Raw genomic sequence first — 20736 nt, 5'->3', positions numbered from 1 at the left:
TTGTCCTCTCCCAGCCTCTCCCTTCTACTCTATTTCCTTCTGGTGAGGAATGAAGAGGAAAACAAAAGGGACCTCATCTGTCTACTCTCTCCCTGTTCTTTGCAGAAGTGGGGCTGGAGCCAGTAATGTAGCCATGGTTGGATCTAGATGGGCACAGGCCCACCCACTTGAGCTCAGGCCCACCCAGCAGTGGCACAACTGGGTTTATACCTGGCAGGGATCCCCAAACTCCACTAGCTGAAGACTCCCAGCATTCCAGTGTCTCTTAATTTCCTCCTCCAACTCCCCTGGTATCTTTTAAACCATTCAATGCTAGGCAGGCAGCGAGCAATGACCCGTACTGGCTGCTCATGCCAGCCCTGAGCCTTCCCTCCTGTTCACGGAATCGGGAAGTTGCATCAGAGCAGGGTTACCAGATGTTCGGATTTACGGGACACATCCTCCTTTTAGAGGACCGTTCAGGCGTCCGGATGGATTTTCAAAATCCAGCAGTTTGTCAGGGGTTTGAAAACCATTGAGCTCGGGGCTGCGTCTGGAGGGCATGTTGTGTAAAGAAATATTTTCTCCAGTTTGTTTTAAATATACTACTTAGTAGCTTCATCGCTTGCCCCTACTCCTAGTATTTTGGAAAAAGTAAACAAGCAATTCAAATCTACTCTTTCGCACTACTCAATATTTTATAGAACTCTATCATATCACCCCTTAGGTCTCTCTTCTCCAAGCTGCTTTAGTCTTTCCTCATAGGGAAGTCGTCCCATCTGTTTTATTATTTTCATTACCCTTCTCTGTACCTATTCCAATTGCATTATTTCTTTTTTGAGATATGGCGACTAGAATTGCACACAGTATTTGAGGTGTGGCCATACCGTGGAGCAATACAAGGGCATTAAAACATTTTCTATTCCTTTCATGATAATTCCTATCATTCTATTTGTTTTCTTGGCCACTGTCACCAGCAGCAGTTAGCAAAAGCTTACAAGAAATTCAGTATACATACTGGCAAATATTGGCAACTATTGTATTTTTCTCTCCAGTTAAAATATTCCTACATACTGTATATGCAAAATTACAGTCGATTTATAGTATTGCTTTATATATGCTGGAACTTTTGAATAAATACTGTCCCAACCAAAGAGACATCAAGATTTTTCCTCTGTTCAATATATTTTTACTCTTCTAGGGCAATTCCAGAGAATTGTGTTTGCTTGTGTTGTTGTTACTTTCTTTTTGTAACACAACAGAGGAGCCACTGTGCCTCACAAAGGAATGTCCCATTCCATGCTATGATATTACAGCTTATTTCTGTCATTGTACACATTGTCAAACCCATAATATGCCTGGAGATGGGACTAGGACAGTATCCTAAGATAAGCCTTAAAGTCCCCGGGCATGAGAACATGGAAAGGTGGTGCAGTGCCCGCTGCATGAGCCGTGAATGCAAAGAGATGCTGTGAAATGTGACCTGACCCTTTGGCATGTGGGGGTATTATCCTTTGTGCAGTAAATGTTGAATAATACCTGGATATATTTAAGTTCTTGCTTGGGCTGTAAACAGTAGGATGGAAGTCTCCAGTTTCAGCCTGTATAAAGCTGCTGTGGGCCCACCATGTTGTCTGAATGAGCTGTGGTGTGCTAGGACTCTTTGTATATAGCTCTTTACATCAGTGAGCTATATGATGCTTAGAAACACCTTTCATAGGGTTAACATATGGCTCCAGAAATGGAAGTAAAACCCGGATGTCTTAATCTGTCCTCCTTTTTCTGGAGCCATATGGAAACCTTAAATATGATTGCTCTGTGAATACAGTTAAATAAAAGCCAAGTGACTGGGAGTATCAGAAGAGCTACCAAAAAACTCCAAGTCAGCAGGGTCAGGTTAGCTCAGTGCTCCCTGTAGCCCCATCGTGTCTCTGGAGCTCTGGAGGTCTACAAACCATACATGCAATGGAATCAAAACCCGGACTGGCTCAACCTGTCTTTGTTGCCCAAAACAAATTGGTATTCCTACATGGGACAGTCCTTGACTTTTTAAATATTCCCCAGCAGGACTGTCCTGAGCTGAAAACATGCCCCGTGTGACACACCTTCTTGAGTTCCTATCCTTTCTACAGAATCACAGTCAATGAGGGGAAGCAATGGACAGGACTCAGTTTTGGAGCTCCTGCCTGCGTTGCCCACACATAGTTCGCTATGGCCCTGTTCCCCAGACAGCTGAAGAGAACATGAAAAAGTATGCATTCTTTGGATCTCCAGCTCAGCTGGAACTAAGACTGGGATCCTGGTACCATAACCCTTCATTCACATCTAATTGGGAATATTTGCTTGGACTGTGCACCTTATTTCCAAGGTACCTAATCCAGTTGCTGCAATGACAGTCCAGAGCCAGGGCCATAGAGTAGGGTCAATTTCTGGTACCCTGCAATCCTAAATCCAGCCACTAGGTGCCCCTTAAATGATATTCCCCAATCATTAGTAGCAGTATAGAAGCTTTCAATAAACAATACCAGTGGCTGTTTTCCAGGGGCTGTGAACATCGGTGTCAGGTCAAAAGTGCGCCGGGATAAAGGCGCGCCCAGACAATTGAGTGCAGCGCGGAGGCGTGCGCCGCTCTAAATTACTGTTTTTAGGGCTCTGACGGGGGGTGTGTGTGGGGGGAACCCCCCACTTTACTTAATAGACATCGCGCCACGTTGTGGGGGCGTTGTGGGGGGTTGTAACCCCCACATTTTACTGAAAAATTCCCTGTTTTTAGGGAAAAAGTTAAGTTTACAGTAAAATGTGGAGGGTTACAACCCCCCAAACCCCCCATAACGCCAGCGCGATGTCTATTAAGTAAAGTGGGGTGTTCCCCCCCACGCCCCCCCCGTCGGAGCCCTAAAAACAGTAATTTAGAGCGGCGCGCGCCTCTGCGCTGCGCTCAATTGTCCGGGTGCGCCTTTGTCTTTCACGCCGTTGTCTATGAACCGAATCTGGACCCAGCTGGCACCCTTAATCTAGAGCTCCTGCATATTTTATTGAAAAAGGATCCTATTTACAGGGGGTGAAATAAGCCTGGATATATGGTCAGTTGTCCCTTGGCAGTGAGCCCTTGTTATAATCTTTCATCACCTGTTTTGTTCTGTCCAGGAATTATTACTGGCTTTGAGAACACACTTTAGAGTTATATCTAAATGTGCCATCAACTAACAGGGACCTCACAGAAGGGCTGAGAGTAGGGACTTTTGCCAAAGGGATGAATGTTCTTGTAATATATCTGTCAAATATTTATTTGACAGATTTATACACTGTCTTCCAATCCAACGTGGTGAACAAAAATACCAGTGACTTTGCAAGACAGCAATGACTCAGTAAAAGCGCAAAAAGTCTCATAAAATATCCGGCAACAATGAGGACTTTGTAGGAGTGTGATTGTCTCCCTGTGTTGTGGTAGAACTCCAGCTTCTATTTTATTAGCATTAAATGCTAATGAGAAAATCTGGTGGAACAGGAGCTTTACAGGCTAACAAAATACAGCGGGTACAAAAACAGACAAATAAGGATTTCTTTGAAGAGCCTTAACATTTAAAGACAATATAGCGAGGAGGTATTTCTAATGAAACCACTAGTACTACTTATCACTTATATAGCATTGAAAGGCGTACGCAGCGCTGTACATTTTGATATTTATAGATGGTCCCTGCTCAGAAGAGCTTACAATCTAACTTGGACAGACAAACATGACATATAGGGTTGGGGATGCAGAACCCAAAGTGAGAGGAGTTAGGAGTCGAAAGCACTCTCAAAGAGGTGGGCTTTTAACTGGACCTTGAACACTGCTAGAGATGGAGCCTGCCTTAGGGATTTGGGCAGCTTGTTCCAAGCATACAGCGCAGCAAGGTAGAAGGGACAGTCTGGAGTTGGCAGTTGAAGAGAAGGGCACAGATAGGAGGGACTTACCAGGTGAGCGGAGCTCACGGGGGGCTGGGGGGAGACAGGGTGAGATAAGTAAAGAGAGATAGTGTGGGGCAGCTGAGTGAGTGCATTTGGAGGTCAGTAAGAGGAATTAGAATTGTATTTGGAAATGTATGGGAAGCCAAAGAAGTGACTTTAGGAGAGGGTTAACGTGAGTATAACGGCTCTCCTGGAATAAGAGTCATGCAGCCGAATTCTGGATGGATTGGAGGGGAGCGAGATGGCTAAGTGGAAGGCCTGAGAGTAGCGAGTTGCAATAGTGTCAATAGTGTCAATAGTTGCAATGTTTGCCAATAGGAAATAGCTGCCGTGATTTCCCGTCTCTCGAGACTACGACGGGAACTCCTCACAGCCATTTCCTATTGTCGATCTAAATGGGGCAGGAGTGTAGGAAGATCGCTCCTGCCCCGAAAGGCCGCTAGACCACCAGGTAAGGCCGGGACGCCGGGGGGAAGGCTAAACTGTGTTTTTTTTCCCTTTTTTTTCCCCCTCCCCCAAAAATCGCAAATATGTGAAATTGCGATTGCCGAAACCGCGAATGGGGAGGGGGAAGTGTATGTGCTTTCGACTCCTAACTCCTCTCACCATGGGTTCTGCATCCAAAACCCTATATGTCATGTCTGTCTGTCCAAGTTAGATTGTAAGCTCTTCCGAACAGAGACCGTCTATAAATGTTAAAATGTAGAGTGCTGCATACGCCTTTCAGTGCTATATAAGTGATAAGTTGTAGCTGTATGAGAAAAGAGACACGAAAGACAAACTATACAAGATGCTGTATGCACATAAACACTAGATCCTGTCTTCTCAGTACCATGAGTTCTCTCCCCCTCTCCAAAGAGCTCTGCCAGTACATCTCAATTTGACTTTCAACACCCCCTGTTATCCTACTACTAAAAACCTCCCCTGCACCTCAGTCCTGTCCTGCAGAACTCCATGTTGTTCCAGAATTAAGATCCTGCACACCTCAGTCCTGTCTTGCTATAGTCACTCCCAGCTATAGGCTGGGCACAAACAACATCATAGTAATCGAATTCTGGTGCTTCACTGAGGTATTTGAAAGATGGGGAAATAAACGAAAGGAGGCATACAAGAGTGAGAGGAGACAGAGAGAGACACACCCATATACAGCAAGAAAGACAGGATGCCACTCCCAAGACTTAAGAGACCATCTACTCAGCGCCAAATTTCTCATCATTTTCTTTCTAGAGTGTTTGTGAACCGGAGTTTGGCCCTGGAGAAGATTAGATGTTTTGGCTTTGACATGGATTACACCCTTGCAAGTAAGCGTCGGTTTATAAACTTGAAGGACGCAAGTTATGTTTTTAAACTGCTTGCCTGAAAAAGGTTTGATCCAAAGTATATTTGAAATGCTGTATGATATACTAAATGTTTTTTCTGATTTTGTGTCTATGGGAAAAATACTATGATACACCACACATAGTAAATGACGGCAGATCAAAACCCGAATGGTCCACCCAGTCTGCCCTGCATTACAATTTCATGATTAAATTAAAATGTCTTTTTTCTTTGTTATTGGGCCATAGACCTTAGAAGTCTACTGGGTACTGTCCTTAGTTAGGTTCCAACTACTGAAGTTACTGTTGAAGCTCACTCCAGCCTATCCAAACCATCTCCTTTGCTGGATTTGGACTGTGAAAGTTTGCTCGTTTATATTACATTACATTACATTAGGGATTTCTATTCCGCCATTACCTCACAGTTCAAGGCAGATTACAAAAGAGTTATAGAAGATGGGTTACTAAAGATGTCTGGTCATTTTCAGGGAAAATAAAGAGTAGAGTAGGTTGCTTCTGGGGGTTAATATTACATTAGAGATTTCTATTCCGCCATTACCTTGCGGTTCAAGGCGGATTACAAAAGAGTAATAGATGGAGGGTTACAAAAGAAGATCTCTGGTTATTTCTAGAGAGGGTAAAAAGAGGGTCAGGTTGATTTGGGGGTCAGGAAGAAGATGGGGGAAGGAAGGTATTCCTGGTGTTGACTTTTTCAGGGATTTCTTGAAGAGTATAGTCTTTATTTCTTTTCTGAATGTCTTGTAGTCTGGGGTTATTATCAGTAGATTGGAGATAATATTCTAACCAGTAGTGTAGTGCAAAGTAGAAGCAGAGCTTTATAGTGCTACTCACATGGGGGATGGGGAGAGGGGCATCTAGACTGCCATGTATTTCATACCTACTCTCCATGTCTCCAGAGATATTCTCAGCTAGTCCTAGTTTTAGTTCTTTGGAATCTGTACTGTTGACTTCCCTGAGACAAATAGGATTCCAAGTTTATGCATCAGACTCCACATCATATGGAATAATCAGTCCAATCTCGGTTGCATGCATGGAGTTGAAGCTGTGATTATGCCATTGTGTTTACTGAGAAAATCAGAAGTATCGGTCCATGCTTGCAATAGGATCAAATCAAGACTGGATTAGCCTGTTCCTTATAACATGGGCACCCCCTTGAAGACTCCCACTTCTCTTGCATGATAGGAAGGCAAAAGGAACTACGGTAGCCCATCCCGCACAAGAAGGTCATGCAGGATGCACTGGGAGGGGCCTAAGACTGATTTGTCTAGGCACCTGCTTGGTGTTAGAAGCTGTAAATCCAAGATGAGGTCAGAATATTTCTGATGGCTTGAAGTGAGTTGAGGGGTGCAGTTCTCATCACAGCAAGGCTAGGCTTACTAGCTATTCTGAATCAGGGACTCCATTACACACGGGGAAACAGAGTTGCCAAATAACCTATTTCCAGGAAGGAGAGACTTTTTGACCAATCCTGATTTTGAACATCCATCCCAAAGCAGAGTGCTGTTTATAGTCCCTGATTCTACTCATTGAAATCAGTTTTGTAGGTTCCATAGGCTAGAGTTGTCAGGAATGAAGGTCTGGCGTAAAGTCTCCTTCCTAGAGGTGGGTAATTTCACAGCTTTGAGGAAATTGAGTGTTGTTTTTTGTATAGTCAAAAGGCCAGATCCTTGCATGTTGGAATGTAAAGTCTTTTTTTTTTTTTTTTTTTTGAATGAAAGAATGAAAGAGCAGTTTGCTGCCTGCTGAGCTGGGTACCAGTATATCACAAACTGTGTGCCAGCAAGATCACAAACTGTATGCCAACAGGGAGAAGAGGTGCCAGCTGACTACTTACAGAACGTGCCTCTCGCGGCAAGAGGCATATCCTATAGGCTATCAGCCAGCACCAACGACTCTCTTCCTTACCCCCACTGGTGAAGAGACAGGTTCATTGTGTTGATGTCCGCACACTTCCGGGTGCCTTCCGGCCGTGGCACTGGATGTAGGGTGCCCTGGTGCCAAAAAGTTTGCAGAACACTGGTATAGACTGATGAAGCCAGGCCATGCTGCCAGCTGGGTGATACCACATTGTCAGTGAGTGTTTGACAGGGAAGTAGCAGCATCTCACCTGCAGTTTATTTAAAACCATAGATATGAGCAGCTAAGAACTATATGAAAGCTCATCTTCTTCTCTGAAAAACATGAAAGTCCTCATTAGTACATCATTTATATATTATATACTTTCAACATATTGCTAAGGACCTCAAGTTGGCAAGTGTTTGGGTTAGGTAAGTTGGCAGAGTAAACCATTAGTAGCACATTGGCTGTAAAGTTCATATACATACTAGGACCTCCCATCCTCACAGTTGACAAGTTAATCAGTTCTGGGAGGAAGATTATAGGTCAATTCTCGATTTCTGACAACCTCATCTTGATGCATTATGGGACCTGCTGCACCACTTTCATTAGGTAGAATCAAGGACTACACATCCCACACTGCTTTGGGATACAAGTTTAAAACCAGGACTGGCCAACAAGTTTCCCTCCTGGAACTGGGTATCTTGGCAGCTCTGTTTTCTCCCCTCCCCCTCTCCTTTCACAGATGAAATCCCAACAGAAAGATTTGATTAGATGAGGCTTTGTGTTTGGCAAGCTTCAGTCTTCTCCCTTACATGGTGACCATGTGTTGTGCTGTCTTTGCTAGCATGGTCACCCATTGTCCCCTCCCCCTAACCTGTCCTATCTGCTCCTCCCTTTGCAGTGTATAAGTCACCAGACTATGAGGAACTGACTTTTGAGCTACTGCTGGACCGGTTGGTCTCCATTGGATACCCCCATGAGATCCTGAAATACAAATATGACCCAACATTTCCTACCAGGTGAGAGGATTCCCTCAGGTGCACTTAGAAAATGTGGCATTAATACAGCTTTGCTGGACACTAGAAGGGTGTGACAAGGAATGAGCAGCTCCTGTCTTTTATGCAAGTCTGGTAAACACCTAGTGCTTGCTTTGTTGGGGGTAGGATGCTGGATGAGATGGTTTACAGCAGGGGTGTCAAAGTCCCTCCTCGAGGGCCGCAATCCAGTCGGGTTTTCAAGATTTCCCCAATGAATATGCATGAGATCTATATGCATTCACTGCTTTCAATGCAAATTCATTAGGGAAAACCTGACTGGATTGCGGCCCTCGAGGAGGGACTTTGGCACCTGTGGCTTACAGGATGACTGATATTATATTCTTGAGAGAGTGTATTATAACACCTTCAGGGATATAACATCTCAAAAGTCCCATGCCTCCTTTAACAGAAATTCTTCCCTTATTAGACCACAAGTTCAAACAAACCTTCAAATTTAGACAATTTATAATTTTTTGTCATTTGCTATGTTTCACGATTTGTTTTTATACGTTATTCTTTTTAAGGCCTCTCTGGACATCTAAGAGGGTCTGTTTGCAAATGGCAGTGACAATGCATTTTATCTGGGTACCAAAAAATTTGCCTTCACACTCCAAGGGATTTCTTTTTTTTTTTCAATTCAAAATATTTTTATTGATTTTATAGGTATAAAATAAACAACAACAGGCTTCCGAGGGATTTCTGATATTGGCATTAGGGCTACCAACTGGCTCCATGACATAAGGAATGAATAAGTCAGTTTATTCTATTGAATGCCTGAATTAAGTAGCTCTGCTTTTCTTTAAATGAATCCATGCTTATGACAGGATAAAACCAGGATATCTTATGGCATGAAGCCAGCTGGCAATCCTTACTGGCATACATTCTACCCCTACCCCACCCCTTCAGAAACAGGAGGACAACGTTTGTAATTCATGTCACAGGCCTCTGAGATCTGAAGCACCAAGATCAGTGTCTGCCTCCACTGTCCTGGGGTGAGATGAGAGAAGGATCTCTTAACCATGTGATTTGTCTTATATAGTGCTATTTACATTTGGTCATGCTTTGTAAACAATATTGAAAAGTAAAGCCAAAAAGAACCAGCAAAAACTGCATAAAAATGTACAAGGTGCAGGAATTTATTCAATAAAAGTCATAAAAACATATATAACATAAATAAACCAATAGTATCTCAAAACTGGTCCTTGTTCTTGTGTGTGTTTCGAAAAACATTTCTTCCTCAGGGGTCCGTAATGGATGGTACATAGAGTTTCAAAAGACCGGATTAGATGAAAACAAACAAAATCTCAAATGGAACAGTCGTGGAAAAACTCCTGTTGAAAGCACTGCAGGAGTTTTTCACGACTGTTCCATTTGAGAATTTGTTTGTTTTCATGCAATCTGGTGTTTTGAAACTCTACGTACCATCCATCAGGGACCCCTGAGGAAGAAGTGTTTTTCGAAACACGGACCATGTCGGGTCCGGTACACACGAGAACAAGGACCAGTTTTTGGATACTATTGGTTTATTTATGTTATATATGTTTTTATGACTTTTATTGAATAAATTCCTGCACCTTGTATATTTTTCTGCAATTTTCTTTTGGTTCTTTGTAATCAATATTAACATTATGTAGGGAGCAATTCACCAGGGTGAATACGTTGCATGTTTGGCTATGGAATTCACAAGAAGGATTACAAGAACCTGCACACATTTTGCAAAATCCAGACTTTTCTTCCTGAGCTGGTCTGAATTGGATACAGTAGCATAAAAAGAGGGGGTGGTCCGCCCTGAGCAACATGTTGGTGGGGTCGCTAACACCCCTTCCTCCTCTCTGCCCCCCCAAACTCTTCCCATGCTCCCTTCCACGCACGGGCCCCCCTTTCCCTTCCCCCATGCCTGTAGTTGAAGTTGTTGCTCCAGTGGTCAACAATGTACTTTTCGCGACCCCGTCGGCTTTCCCGCTGATGTCACATCTGAGTGCCGCGCTTAGGAAGCGACGTCAGAGGGAGAGACGATGGGGTCATGAGGAGCACGTTGTTGACCACCTCCAGCAACAACTTCAACTAGAGGTATGGGGGAAGAGTGGAGGCGCTTGGCAGGTGGGATCAAGGAAGAAGCGGTGGGGCGTGCACGGCAGATGGGATCAGGTTAGGAGCAAGGGGTGGAGATGAGGATAGGAGAGGGGTGCCACCACCCCGGGCACCTCTCACCCTCACTGAACTCTCAACCTCCTGAACGTAGTAGCCAATGCTTGGATAGTATGGCAGTAGCCAATGTAGTATGTATCGTGTTTCCCCCAAAATAAGACCTACCCTGATAATAAGCCCTATTCATAGGAAGCCGCGTTTCCCTCCGCCCTGCCGCGCAGCCGATCCCCCACTGACCCTCCATCCTTCCCTCTCAACCAATCCCCGCCGACCACGACCATAAATACCTTGCTGCAGAGGAGTGTCGGGCCAGCAGCACTCACAGGCTGCTTCACGGCTTTCTTGCTGGGGCCGTCTGTGTACTGATGACATCATCAGTACATTGAAGGCCCCAGTGACAAGGCCGCAAAGCAGCCTGTGAGTGCTGCTGGCCCAACGCTCCTCTGCAGCAAGGTATTTATGGTCGCGGGGGATCAGTTGCGGGGGAAGGATGGATGGTCAGCGGGGGTTCGGCTGTGTGGCAGCGGGTGCTCAAGGGTTCTGCAGCACGAGGGATGGGAGGGAGGGAAGGATGGAAGCTGGGCAAAGGGTTCTGCTGCACGAGGGATGGGAGGGAGAGAAGGATGGAAGCTGAGCAAAGGGTTCTGCTGCACGAGGGATGGGAGGGAGGGAAGGATGGAAGCTGGGCAAGGGTTCTGCTGCACAGGGGGATGGGAAGGAGGGAAGGTTAGAAGTTGAGCAAAGGGTTCTGCTGCACGAGGGATGGGAGGGATGGAGGGATATAAAGATGCTGCAGAGGGCAGGCACAAGGGGATGGGTGAGAGGGGAGAAAAGATGTTGCACATGTTGGGGAAAGCAAAGAGGAAGAATTGGGGTGAAGGAGAGGAAGGGAGAGATGATCATGTACATGAAAAAAATAAGCCCTACCCGAAAATAAGACCTAGTGCCTTTTTTGAGCCACAAATGAATATAAGACACTGTCTTATTTTGGGGGAAAACAAGGTAATAGCCAATGCTTGGATAGTATTTCAAGTGAATGTTTGGGACAGGGTCACTAGACAAATTTATAGTCGCTGGGATATTTTTTATCAAGTCTTTCTGAAGTTCTTATCTGAAAGCAAAATCTATGTGTTTTTTTAATCCTATTTTCTCAGTATGAAAAGTTAAACCATTCTGGGGCTGGAAGTTCCATCAAATGAGATGGCTCAAAGATATTTCTAGTATACCTGGAGCCATGTGGGTCACCCCTTGCTGACCTATGATGAAGGTTGATAATCAACAGCACAAATCATCTCTAGCTTTAGATATCCTTATATAACACTTTACCATGTAAATCCAGTAAGAACATACATATAGTATCCAAAGCTTATACAGTTTTGTCAAGAACCTCAGAACATCACTCCAGGCTCACTTTGCTCATAGCCTTAAGCTTGATGTGTTTGTTCCTCACTGGTTCATTTTTTAAAGTGCATCATTTGTATAATTTAAATTTGTTTAAATAGTTAAAATAATTATCTTCATTAGTTTTCAAAAGCTTATAAATATACTTAGCTTTTAAGTTTGTGGTCCAACAAATCGGGATTATCTTGCCGACATGCTTCGCCGGAGCTTCTTCAAAGGCATAATCCCTAAAAAGTTAGGTTATAGAGAATTTTTATACACGTGATGAAGTTAGAAGGAGATACTTTTAAAACAATAGGAAATATTTTTTCATTCTGAGAATAGTTAAGCTCTGGAACGCATTGCCAGAGGATGTGGTAAGAGCGGTTTAAAAAGGTTTGGACAAATTCCTGGAAGAAAAGTCCATTGTCTGCTATTGAGACAGGCATTGGGGAAGCCACTGCTTGCCCTGGATCGGTAGCATGGAATGTTGCCAGGTACTTGTGACCTGGGTTGGCCACCGTGAAGACCGGATACTGGGCTAGATGGTTCATTGATCTGACCCAGTAAGGCTGTTCTTATGTTCTGAATTAACTGTCTGACTACACCACTGGAATGTAGATAAAATCTTTGGATGGACTCCAGGTCTGTGATAATATAGGACTCCAAAAGAAAAAGACACATGGTCTGCATCTGTTTGTGTTTCCTATTTTCACCTGTGACTGCTGGTAAATTTCCAAACCTTACCTTATTTCCTGATTCTGTTCCACAGGGGCCTAGTGTTTGATGCCTTGTTTGGAAATTTGCTGAAAGTTGATTGTAATGGAAACTTGTTGGTCTGTGCCCATGGCTTCTGCTTCCTGAAGGGGTAAGTGCTGGGGAGGGAGAGGGGTACAGTATTCCAAGGACTGCTCTTGGCCAACCACTCATATGAAAAGACCATTGTGCATAGGCTGGAGTTAGGGATCCTTTTGCTAAGTACTACCTCATAGTGCTGTAGCTAGAAATTAATTTTTGGAAGGGGTAAAATGATTACTTTGGGTAGGTACTAAGCATTCCATTTCCTCTGCTACTGGTTTCCTCTCCCTCCCTGCATCAAAATGAAAAAGATCATGGCTTATGGGGATCCCCAAACCCTGCCAGCAGAGTCTGCTCTGAGTCAGCTGCGCAGTGCAGTGAAACAGCATGTCCGTCAGAGGCAGCACTTTGACCTGCTGATGCTGTTATCACGAGCATGCTCAGTTCTTGTGAGATCACTGCATGGCTGACAGGGCAGGCTCTAGATTTCTTCAGTTGGCAGGGCTTTAGGATCTCCAGCAGCTACAGTAATATTGTGCCTGGCTGCCACCTGAGACAAAAGTGAGGGGGGCAAGGCTGGCTCAGGCCCATCCTTGCATATGTCCCTGCTGCCTCAGTCTCAGTAGAGTAACGACTAGAGCAGAGCTTCCCAAACTCTGAGTTGGGACCCCCAAATAGGGTCACAAAACTCATGCTTGTGGTTGCACTGAATGGGCTCTCGATAGGTATATCATTGTTCTGCACCTGCAGTGGGGTTCACATAATTTTATTTGGCCACTTTAAAATCGTAAGTGTTCGAGGCTTGTGCGGTTAAGGCAGAGCTTACAGGAATGGGGCAGGGACAGGAACAGTGACAAAACTCACAGGGATGGGACCAGAAAGGGAAATTGAGTTCCTGTGGGCCTGGGAAAAAATTTGTCCCCGTGTCATTATCTCTGTATTCTATTTCTTTGCAATTTTTATATCTTTTGCTAACTGTTCTGGTCTCTTGGGTTGGACAGAATATAAATATGCTGCTACTGCTATTGTTTTTAATAACTGTCTCCGTGATCCCCTTTAATGATAATTAATCTTTTGGAGTAACAGAAGTCCTGAGTTTTAGGACACTCTTGATTAGTCAAATGCTCCTTCCTGAGATCCACCTCCACACAGACTATGCTGAACTCTGTACTCTACCTCATTTGCAGTACAACTCGTAAGTGGGGCTTCTTTCTCCTTGGTTCCATCTGATTAAGGGCTAGTTCTGATCCATTCCATTAATAAATAGTAGGCGAAGGGGTTGGTAAAACCACTGTACTGTCATATTCACTTCACGCTGGACACAACCCCCCAAAAATCAAGGGAATCCGTAGAAGGCGAAAAACAACAGTGGGGGCACCCCCACAGCTTCTGTGGAGGAAATTTGCACTACACCCTTTTAATCCATCACTACACTTCACCACCCCACACCACACCACCAAAGTCTCTAACCAGTGGCGTACCTAGCCTATGTAATGGTGGTAATGTCCAATGATATAAAATAAGAACAGCATAGGCTGCAAACTCAATCAAAAAATGAAGGAAAAAGCCTCAGAAAGGGCCCTCCCACCTCAACCAAAAAGGTTTACAAAGAAGTGGTCGAGCGGTCACCTCATTGGCAAAAAACCTTCAATATGTGTTAAAGCCTTATGCTGTGCTCTGCTTCGCTAATGAAATTTAAATGATAGAACAAAATTCTCAACTTATCTTCGCTGATCGGTACACCAATGGTGGCCAGTGTTTCACAAATATATGCAGCCTCAGGGTGTATCCTGACCGATCAGACTTCTTTCAAAAGGGGACGATTTGGCTCAGTACACCATTCAATAGCCATATTGATAATGGGAATTGCATCGAAAATTCTCTTCCCCCAAATTCATTCATACTCCTCCATTGGCTAGACAGTGAATCCAGGTGTATGTTCGGTCTGGGATCGTGATCTTGCAGCTAGTCTTGGACAGGGAGAAAAGATGTGTCAGGAGCTATTTTCAGCATATGTTGCTTCATTGCATCCAAGTGTAAGGGTAAATACTATTGTTATCCAGGACTGCTATGAGTGATCCAACAGCTGAGAAGGTCCAGTGCCCTGGCAGTTTTTTCAGCCTCTGATCATTGCATGTGGATTCCAGGAAATATTAAAGGCAGTTTAAGAGTGATGGTGTGGGGGTCTAGCTATTTGTTTTCTGACTCCCCATGGTAGGGTTAGAACAGAACATGATGTTCCTGGACAGCAGAAAGGAATCGGAGGCAGCATTTAGCAAAACTGCTTTGATTCTTGGCTCACTTCTCCTCTCTTTCTGGACTTGCAAGGGCTACCATGCACAGAGCAGCTGTTTATAAAGCATAAAAACCCTGTGCTAGTTAGCTGATTACGTCACGTCATCTACTGCAGCGCCAAGCAGCTCTTCTTCCTTCTCCTCCCTACCCCGAGCCGGCACCATCTCTCTCATCCTCCCCTTCCTCTCCCCCACCGGGACTAGCAGCCACTCTCTCTGATCCAGCAGCACCCATCCTTCTTCTGTCCCCAGGGCTAGTAACACCCCCTTCTATCCCCCAACCGACTCTCCTTCCTTCTACCCCTGAGCCGGCACCACCGTTTCCATTCAGTTCTCTCACTGTCTGGATCGCTGCAGATAGTGGAAGCCCAGCCATTCCTACACACAGATTCACAAACTTTGGCTAGGCCGCACCTCGCCTATGAGGAAATAGGAAGCTGCATAGAGGAGGGCTGTGGGAAGGGGAGGGGAGTGGAGTGGGCGGTGGGTAGGGGACAAGTGTACTTTGTGCCTAGGGCCCACTGAATTAATCCTGCCCTGGGGCAATGTGCCACAGATAAAGACTTTCTCAGAAAGATGCTGGTCTCAGCGACGGAGATGGCAACCAAAGAAGGGAAATCGTGAGGCAAAAGATGTCAATCACTCAGCACTGGGTTATCCAAAGTGTACTTTTATTGAAAAACAGCACGGTATCAACAAATGAACTTGACACTGGCAGTGTTTCGGCAATCCTGTCTTTGTCAAGAGTCTATGGTAGCTGCTCTTTATCCATATGGTGCTGGGTACACCACAGGTGGCAAACGTGTGAAATGATTCGTGAATGTGGCTATGGCTAGCCTCCATGTCATGAGAAAGGATTATATTGTATGAATAGCATAGCATTATATCTGTGTGGCCTAATAAGGTGTTTCATTTGCATTGTGCTGACATTATGAGAATCATATCAATGTTATATGAATGTTTTTCCAAGCTGCCTAGCATGGCATGAGAAATATCACATGACAGCAGGGGGCAAGAGACTGAAGTGCCCTAGGCCAGTAATTATGATTTTAGGTGATTTCATCAGCTCATCACTCTAATATGGGCTCAAACACCTTGGCACAGATCATGGATTGTGAAACCTTTCATAGCCTGATGCCAGCACACTCTAACCTATGGGCTTGTGTCATAATAACTCTCTAATACTGTAGTGAGAAATGACAGGGACAGGACAGCTGAGAACAGAGCTACTACACTTTCCATCTGACTGATCAATAAGACTGAAGTGTCTAGACCTGAAGATTGTTGATGAACCCTGACTCGGATATTGCCTAATGCTCGGTCATTCTGCACCCTTTGAATTGCCTTTAGAACCTGGTTCAAATCCATCTTGAGGTGCTTAGTAAAAAGATTTGGGAGGGGAGTGGCTGTACAGGTCATTAATGAGATCTTATCTAGAATACAGCTCTGGAGGCTGTACAGCTGGAAGGACAGAAGTAGGCTGTATATGGTATAAAGAAATAACTAAAAACGGTGTGTGATCAGCATCAAAAACCATTTGAGATTAACCTAAAGTAGAAGTGAGCAAACTACGAGGGCTGCTGGAAAAGTAATGAGATTTTGTGTTTTTTTTATTCAGAATCAGATAACGTCACAGGATCTGAGCATTCTTCTTTTTCAAAGTACTGTAGCATCCTTCACATTCAATACATTTTTTGCAGTGTTTCAAAAATGATTCAAAGACTTGCAGTAGACCGTTTTGCGACATCACTTATAGCGCTGCAGCTGTGGCGTCTTTCACTTCGTCATCTGAAGAGAATGGCTAATTGTGTCACCACAGCATGCTTGCTGTAACATTTCAAGAGTTTCATTGCCGCTCTTTTCAAGTTTAACACAAATTTAAATCACACACCTCTGGCGTACTCTCGCAGACACGTCTTCTTCATCTGCCACGAAGAAATGTATGAAGTTTTTCCTCTCGCTGTGACCCAACAGTGAAGACTACGGCAGTCCAGCTGCAGGCTCAGAAACAGCGATGTATGAGCTTCAAAAGAGCCAGCACAGCATTGCCACGTCTACTTCTTGGAAAGGAAAACAGGCAGTCTCATTACTTTTCAATCATCCCACATATATTCTCTACAGGACAAAACTGGCTCACCTCTTCATTTTTCCCAGCCCACTCACATGGGGGCTAAATTTATGGGTGTTGCCCACAAGGAAAAAATTAAATCGTGTTACCCTTTCATTGGTTCCAGCAGCCACTAGACTGGAGTTTGAATTAATGTGCTTGATCTCTCCAGTGTGTAGACAGGGGCCTGCTAAAGGATTTGGCAGACTGTCTGCAGAGTCATGAACGAGTACAGCACTTTCAGCGGGGGGTTTTGGATCGCAGATTCCTCCTCTATAAGAGCCAAGGAATTTAATTATGCTGGCTCACATCTTAGGAATCAGCTACCCGTAGAGATGTGGGAGGAGATTACTTGTTTATCTTGTAGAAAGCCAAACCTTAATATTTCTTCCATGTTTATGGGGTTAAGAGGAAGTAGGTGTGCCTATTATGTTTTCCTTTTAGGTGCATTTCTCAAAAGAGAAAGTACTTATTGTTAAGGGTCGGTTTATCTGTCTATATTATTAATGCATGTACATGAGCAAACAAATTGCTTAAACAAATTGCATAGTACATCATTACAGGATGATACAATGGCACTTTCCCTGTGGATATGGAGGATTCATTGGACCCCCCTCCCTTTCCTTGGGTAGGGCTTCAAGTCCCCGGTGACTAGTGGACTAGAAAGTCTTCCCCTACATCCTCTGCCTGGCGACTAGTGGGCTGGAAAGGCTCCCTTCTCCGCCTTACTTGGGGCATAGAAATCCGAAGACCATCCCTTAATGCATTTAATCTGAGAGTTAGCCCTGGTCCATGACTAATGTCATAAAGCATTCAATATTTGTTGGCTATTGGCCCTGACGCAGTGGACCAACAACGGTGTCCACGAAACGCTGGCCGCGTCGGCTTAGCCATAAAATAGGCTAAATAAAGAATCAGACGTGAAAGCCATAAAGAAAAATTGCTTGAGATAAGTAATTCAGCTGCCTATCAAATAATAATACACTTTGTATATGCTTCAACTTTTTAGTATCTAAGTTTCACCTTTAAAAGTTCTGGATTTTTAATCACTATATTTAAGCTCTATTTAAGAAAAGTTTCAAAAAAATTAAATTTAGGTTGTTGTCCTATGACTGGAGTATGGAGCTATAAGAATACGCTGACAGTCGAGTCCATGATAGGATTACGCGTATGCTCCGAATCTGAGGCCCTGTTTCCTGAATAAGATTAAGATACTTACACAGTGTATTTGTCATATTAAGTGGTAACTATTTTTTACATGAGTATGTGAACATGACTAATGCGATCATACGTCCTGTTTTGAATGGGACATTACGTTTTTTAGTTAGCCTATCCCGTTGTCCCCAAGCACAGCTTTGGTACGCCGAAATGTCCCGTTTTCAGAAAGAGAGCAACCCACTGTAACAATTTTTTTTAAAAAAGGTGCGAAAAATAAAAAAAATCCGATGGTAGCGTGGCGATAACAGCATACGCAATACGTCTCACACACATGCAAGTCAGTCAGAAGCCTGCTAGCTTGCTTGCTCCTCAATTGCAAGTACGCGTAGACAGCTTGTGCATCTTTCTTGACGATTGATTATTGTTTTTTTATCGACATGTGTTATTGTAGTCGATTTAAATTTCTTGTACGTGAACCCTTCATTTTAACAATGCCTAAATGTTAAGCAAAGTTATGGCATCATTATTGACTCTACGCTTTCCTTTAATGATCATCTCAACTCTCTGGTAAAAAAAATGTTTTTTTAAGTCTTCACATGTTGAGGAAAGTGAGATCCAACAACATTTTGCTGTCCTTGTACAATCAGTCATTCTTTCCAGACTGGACTATTGTAATTCCATCTATAAGTCTAAGCAATAAAAATCTTCAAAGACTTCAGCGGATCCAGAACACTGTGGCTAGGTTGATCTTCGCAAAAAGCAAATTTGACCATGTTTCCCCGCTTCTGTCAAAACTTCACTGGCTTCCGGTGATTTCTAGGATTCACTTTAAATGTACCTGCCTAATATTCAAGATCCTATATGGCATTCTTCCTCCCCTAATTCTACTATCCTGGAATTCTTCGAGACCTGACACTACCAGATCCGCCCACAAACTCAAACTACCTTTCCCCTCGTTAAAAGGCGTCATGTATGCAGGTAAATTAGGGAACTCTCTTTCTTCAAATTCACTGAGGTTTGGAATAACCTCCCTGCCCCGCTGCTGAACCTAGGCTCATTCCAATTATTCTGAAATCATCTGAAAACCTGGCTTTTCTCCAAAACGTAAAGCTAATCTATTTAAAATGTAAAGCTATCTATCCTCTTCATAACCTCTAATTTCTTATTATGTCCTTCCCTCATTTATTGAATTTACCTGTAAACCGTGCTGAGCTCTATCTTTATGGAAATGATGCGGTATACAAACTTAAGGTTTAGTTGAGTTTAGTTTAAATGCAAGTGCACTTTTAATGTTAACTTACAAGCTAAGTACCCATTTATAAAGCAGCAAAGAAAGTACTCCATCGGACGTCAGATGTGAAAAGTGTCGTACAAAATTTAATGTAGCCCATGGAAGTGCCAGCGATATTGAAATCAACACCAAATATACTTAAGCAAATTTGTTCTTCAGAAAAATATAAGACCACATAAAATTATTTATTTTCACGTGTTCATTCCTGTTCTTTTCATTAATAAATAAAAACTATGAAGAAATATGTGTTTTCTTGAATACACATACTATTACCTAAATATTTGTAGTTGTCCTGTTTTGAGGAAATAAATAAATGGTCACCTTATCCATGATTCACCCCAATGGTTGCACCGCAAAACTATGGCTAGGGAATGAATGGTGTCATTTTTGAAGAGGCGTCCACTGGGCCAGGAGTGACTGGTGATTAAATCTGCCCTTATTACCCTCCAGACTCAGAGAAATGAGGCAGGGTCTTGGTTTCAGAGTTTTAGGTCCTTCTAACCCACTGGGGAGTGGAAGTCCCACAGGGGAGGATCAAGGGTCTTCTGTCTCTGTGGGGAAATGCATCTTTGTGTCATTCTTGCATTTGTGTCAACTTGCATTTGTGTATTGTGGCTTTATAATGCACAATTGTAAGAAATGTTTCCACTGTAAGGAAGTTCTTCTTCACCCAGAGAGTGATGGAAAACTGGAACGCCCTTCCGGAGGCTGTTATAGGGGAATACACCCTCCAGGGATTCAAGACAAAGTTAGGCAAGTTCCTGCTGAACCAGAACGTACAAATTAAGCCAAAATCAAAATCAAAATAACAAAAGAATGTGCTTCCAGCGAGTGTGAAAGATCCCGATGTGGGGTGTCAGATATGACCAAAAAAGCAAGACGCTTCAACGGTCTGTCAATTCTTCATACGTCCCCAATCATTATGACATCGTAATATCTTTATATATTTTTTTAAAAAATTTTCTTTATGCTCTTTATACGTTTTTCAGTGCATCTATCTTAGAAATAAGTTAATTGTTAAGAACTTATCTTCGTTCCATTGTGGGTGATAGTTGTGATTATCTTATGTTCCAGCGTTCAAATCAACGCTCCCCTCTGCCAACGCGTTTCGCTGATCTTTATCAAGGCTGGGGGCACTAGGGAAACACATAAAAAACACCCTATTAAAAAACAGTTGAAATTGTAATTCAAACACTATCTTAAAATACAAAATGCATAAGCACAAACCTGCATGGTTATGACTTCCTAGTTATGCTGTCAAGCGGCATCCAAAAATATGGCCGCGGCGTCTTTTTTCACTCACTGATATAGAACCCACCCCTGACGTCATGACTGCTAATTAGTAACTAAGATCTACTTGAGCTAGCCAATCCGATGTTTCGTTTAACCCTTCCGGGGCCATGGAGTTCAGCATGAA

The 20736-nt window shown here is 43.5% G+C and overlaps 1 protein-coding gene across 5 annotated transcripts in view; it reads left to right on the top strand.

Annotated features, from left to right (window-relative positions):
- Positions 1–20736, top strand: part of LOC117363070 (cytosolic purine 5'-nucleotidase-like) — a 189691-nt gene that overhangs the window by 104342 nt on the left and 64613 nt on the right. For all 5 annotated transcript variants that reach the window (XM_033950316.1, XM_033950314.1, XM_033950317.1 and 2 more), the window contains 3 exons: positions 5158–5231; positions 8008–8125; positions 12444–12539. In XM_033950316.1, the coding sequence (XP_033806207.1) occupies positions 5213–5231; positions 8008–8125; positions 12444–12539 (233 nt within the window). In that variant the 5' untranslated portion in view covers positions 5158–5212. The remainder of the gene's footprint in view (positions 1–5157; positions 5232–8007; positions 8126–12443; positions 12540–20736) is intronic.

The sequence above is a fragment of the Geotrypetes seraphini genome, chromosome 6, assembly GCF_902459505.1.
Source record: "Geotrypetes seraphini chromosome 6, aGeoSer1.1, whole genome shotgun sequence".
NCBI lineage: Eukaryota > Metazoa > Chordata > Amphibia > Gymnophiona > Dermophiidae > Geotrypetes > Geotrypetes seraphini.
The sequence above is the reverse complement of the archived record's forward strand: the minus strand, read 5'-3'. Positions and strand labels throughout refer to the sequence as shown.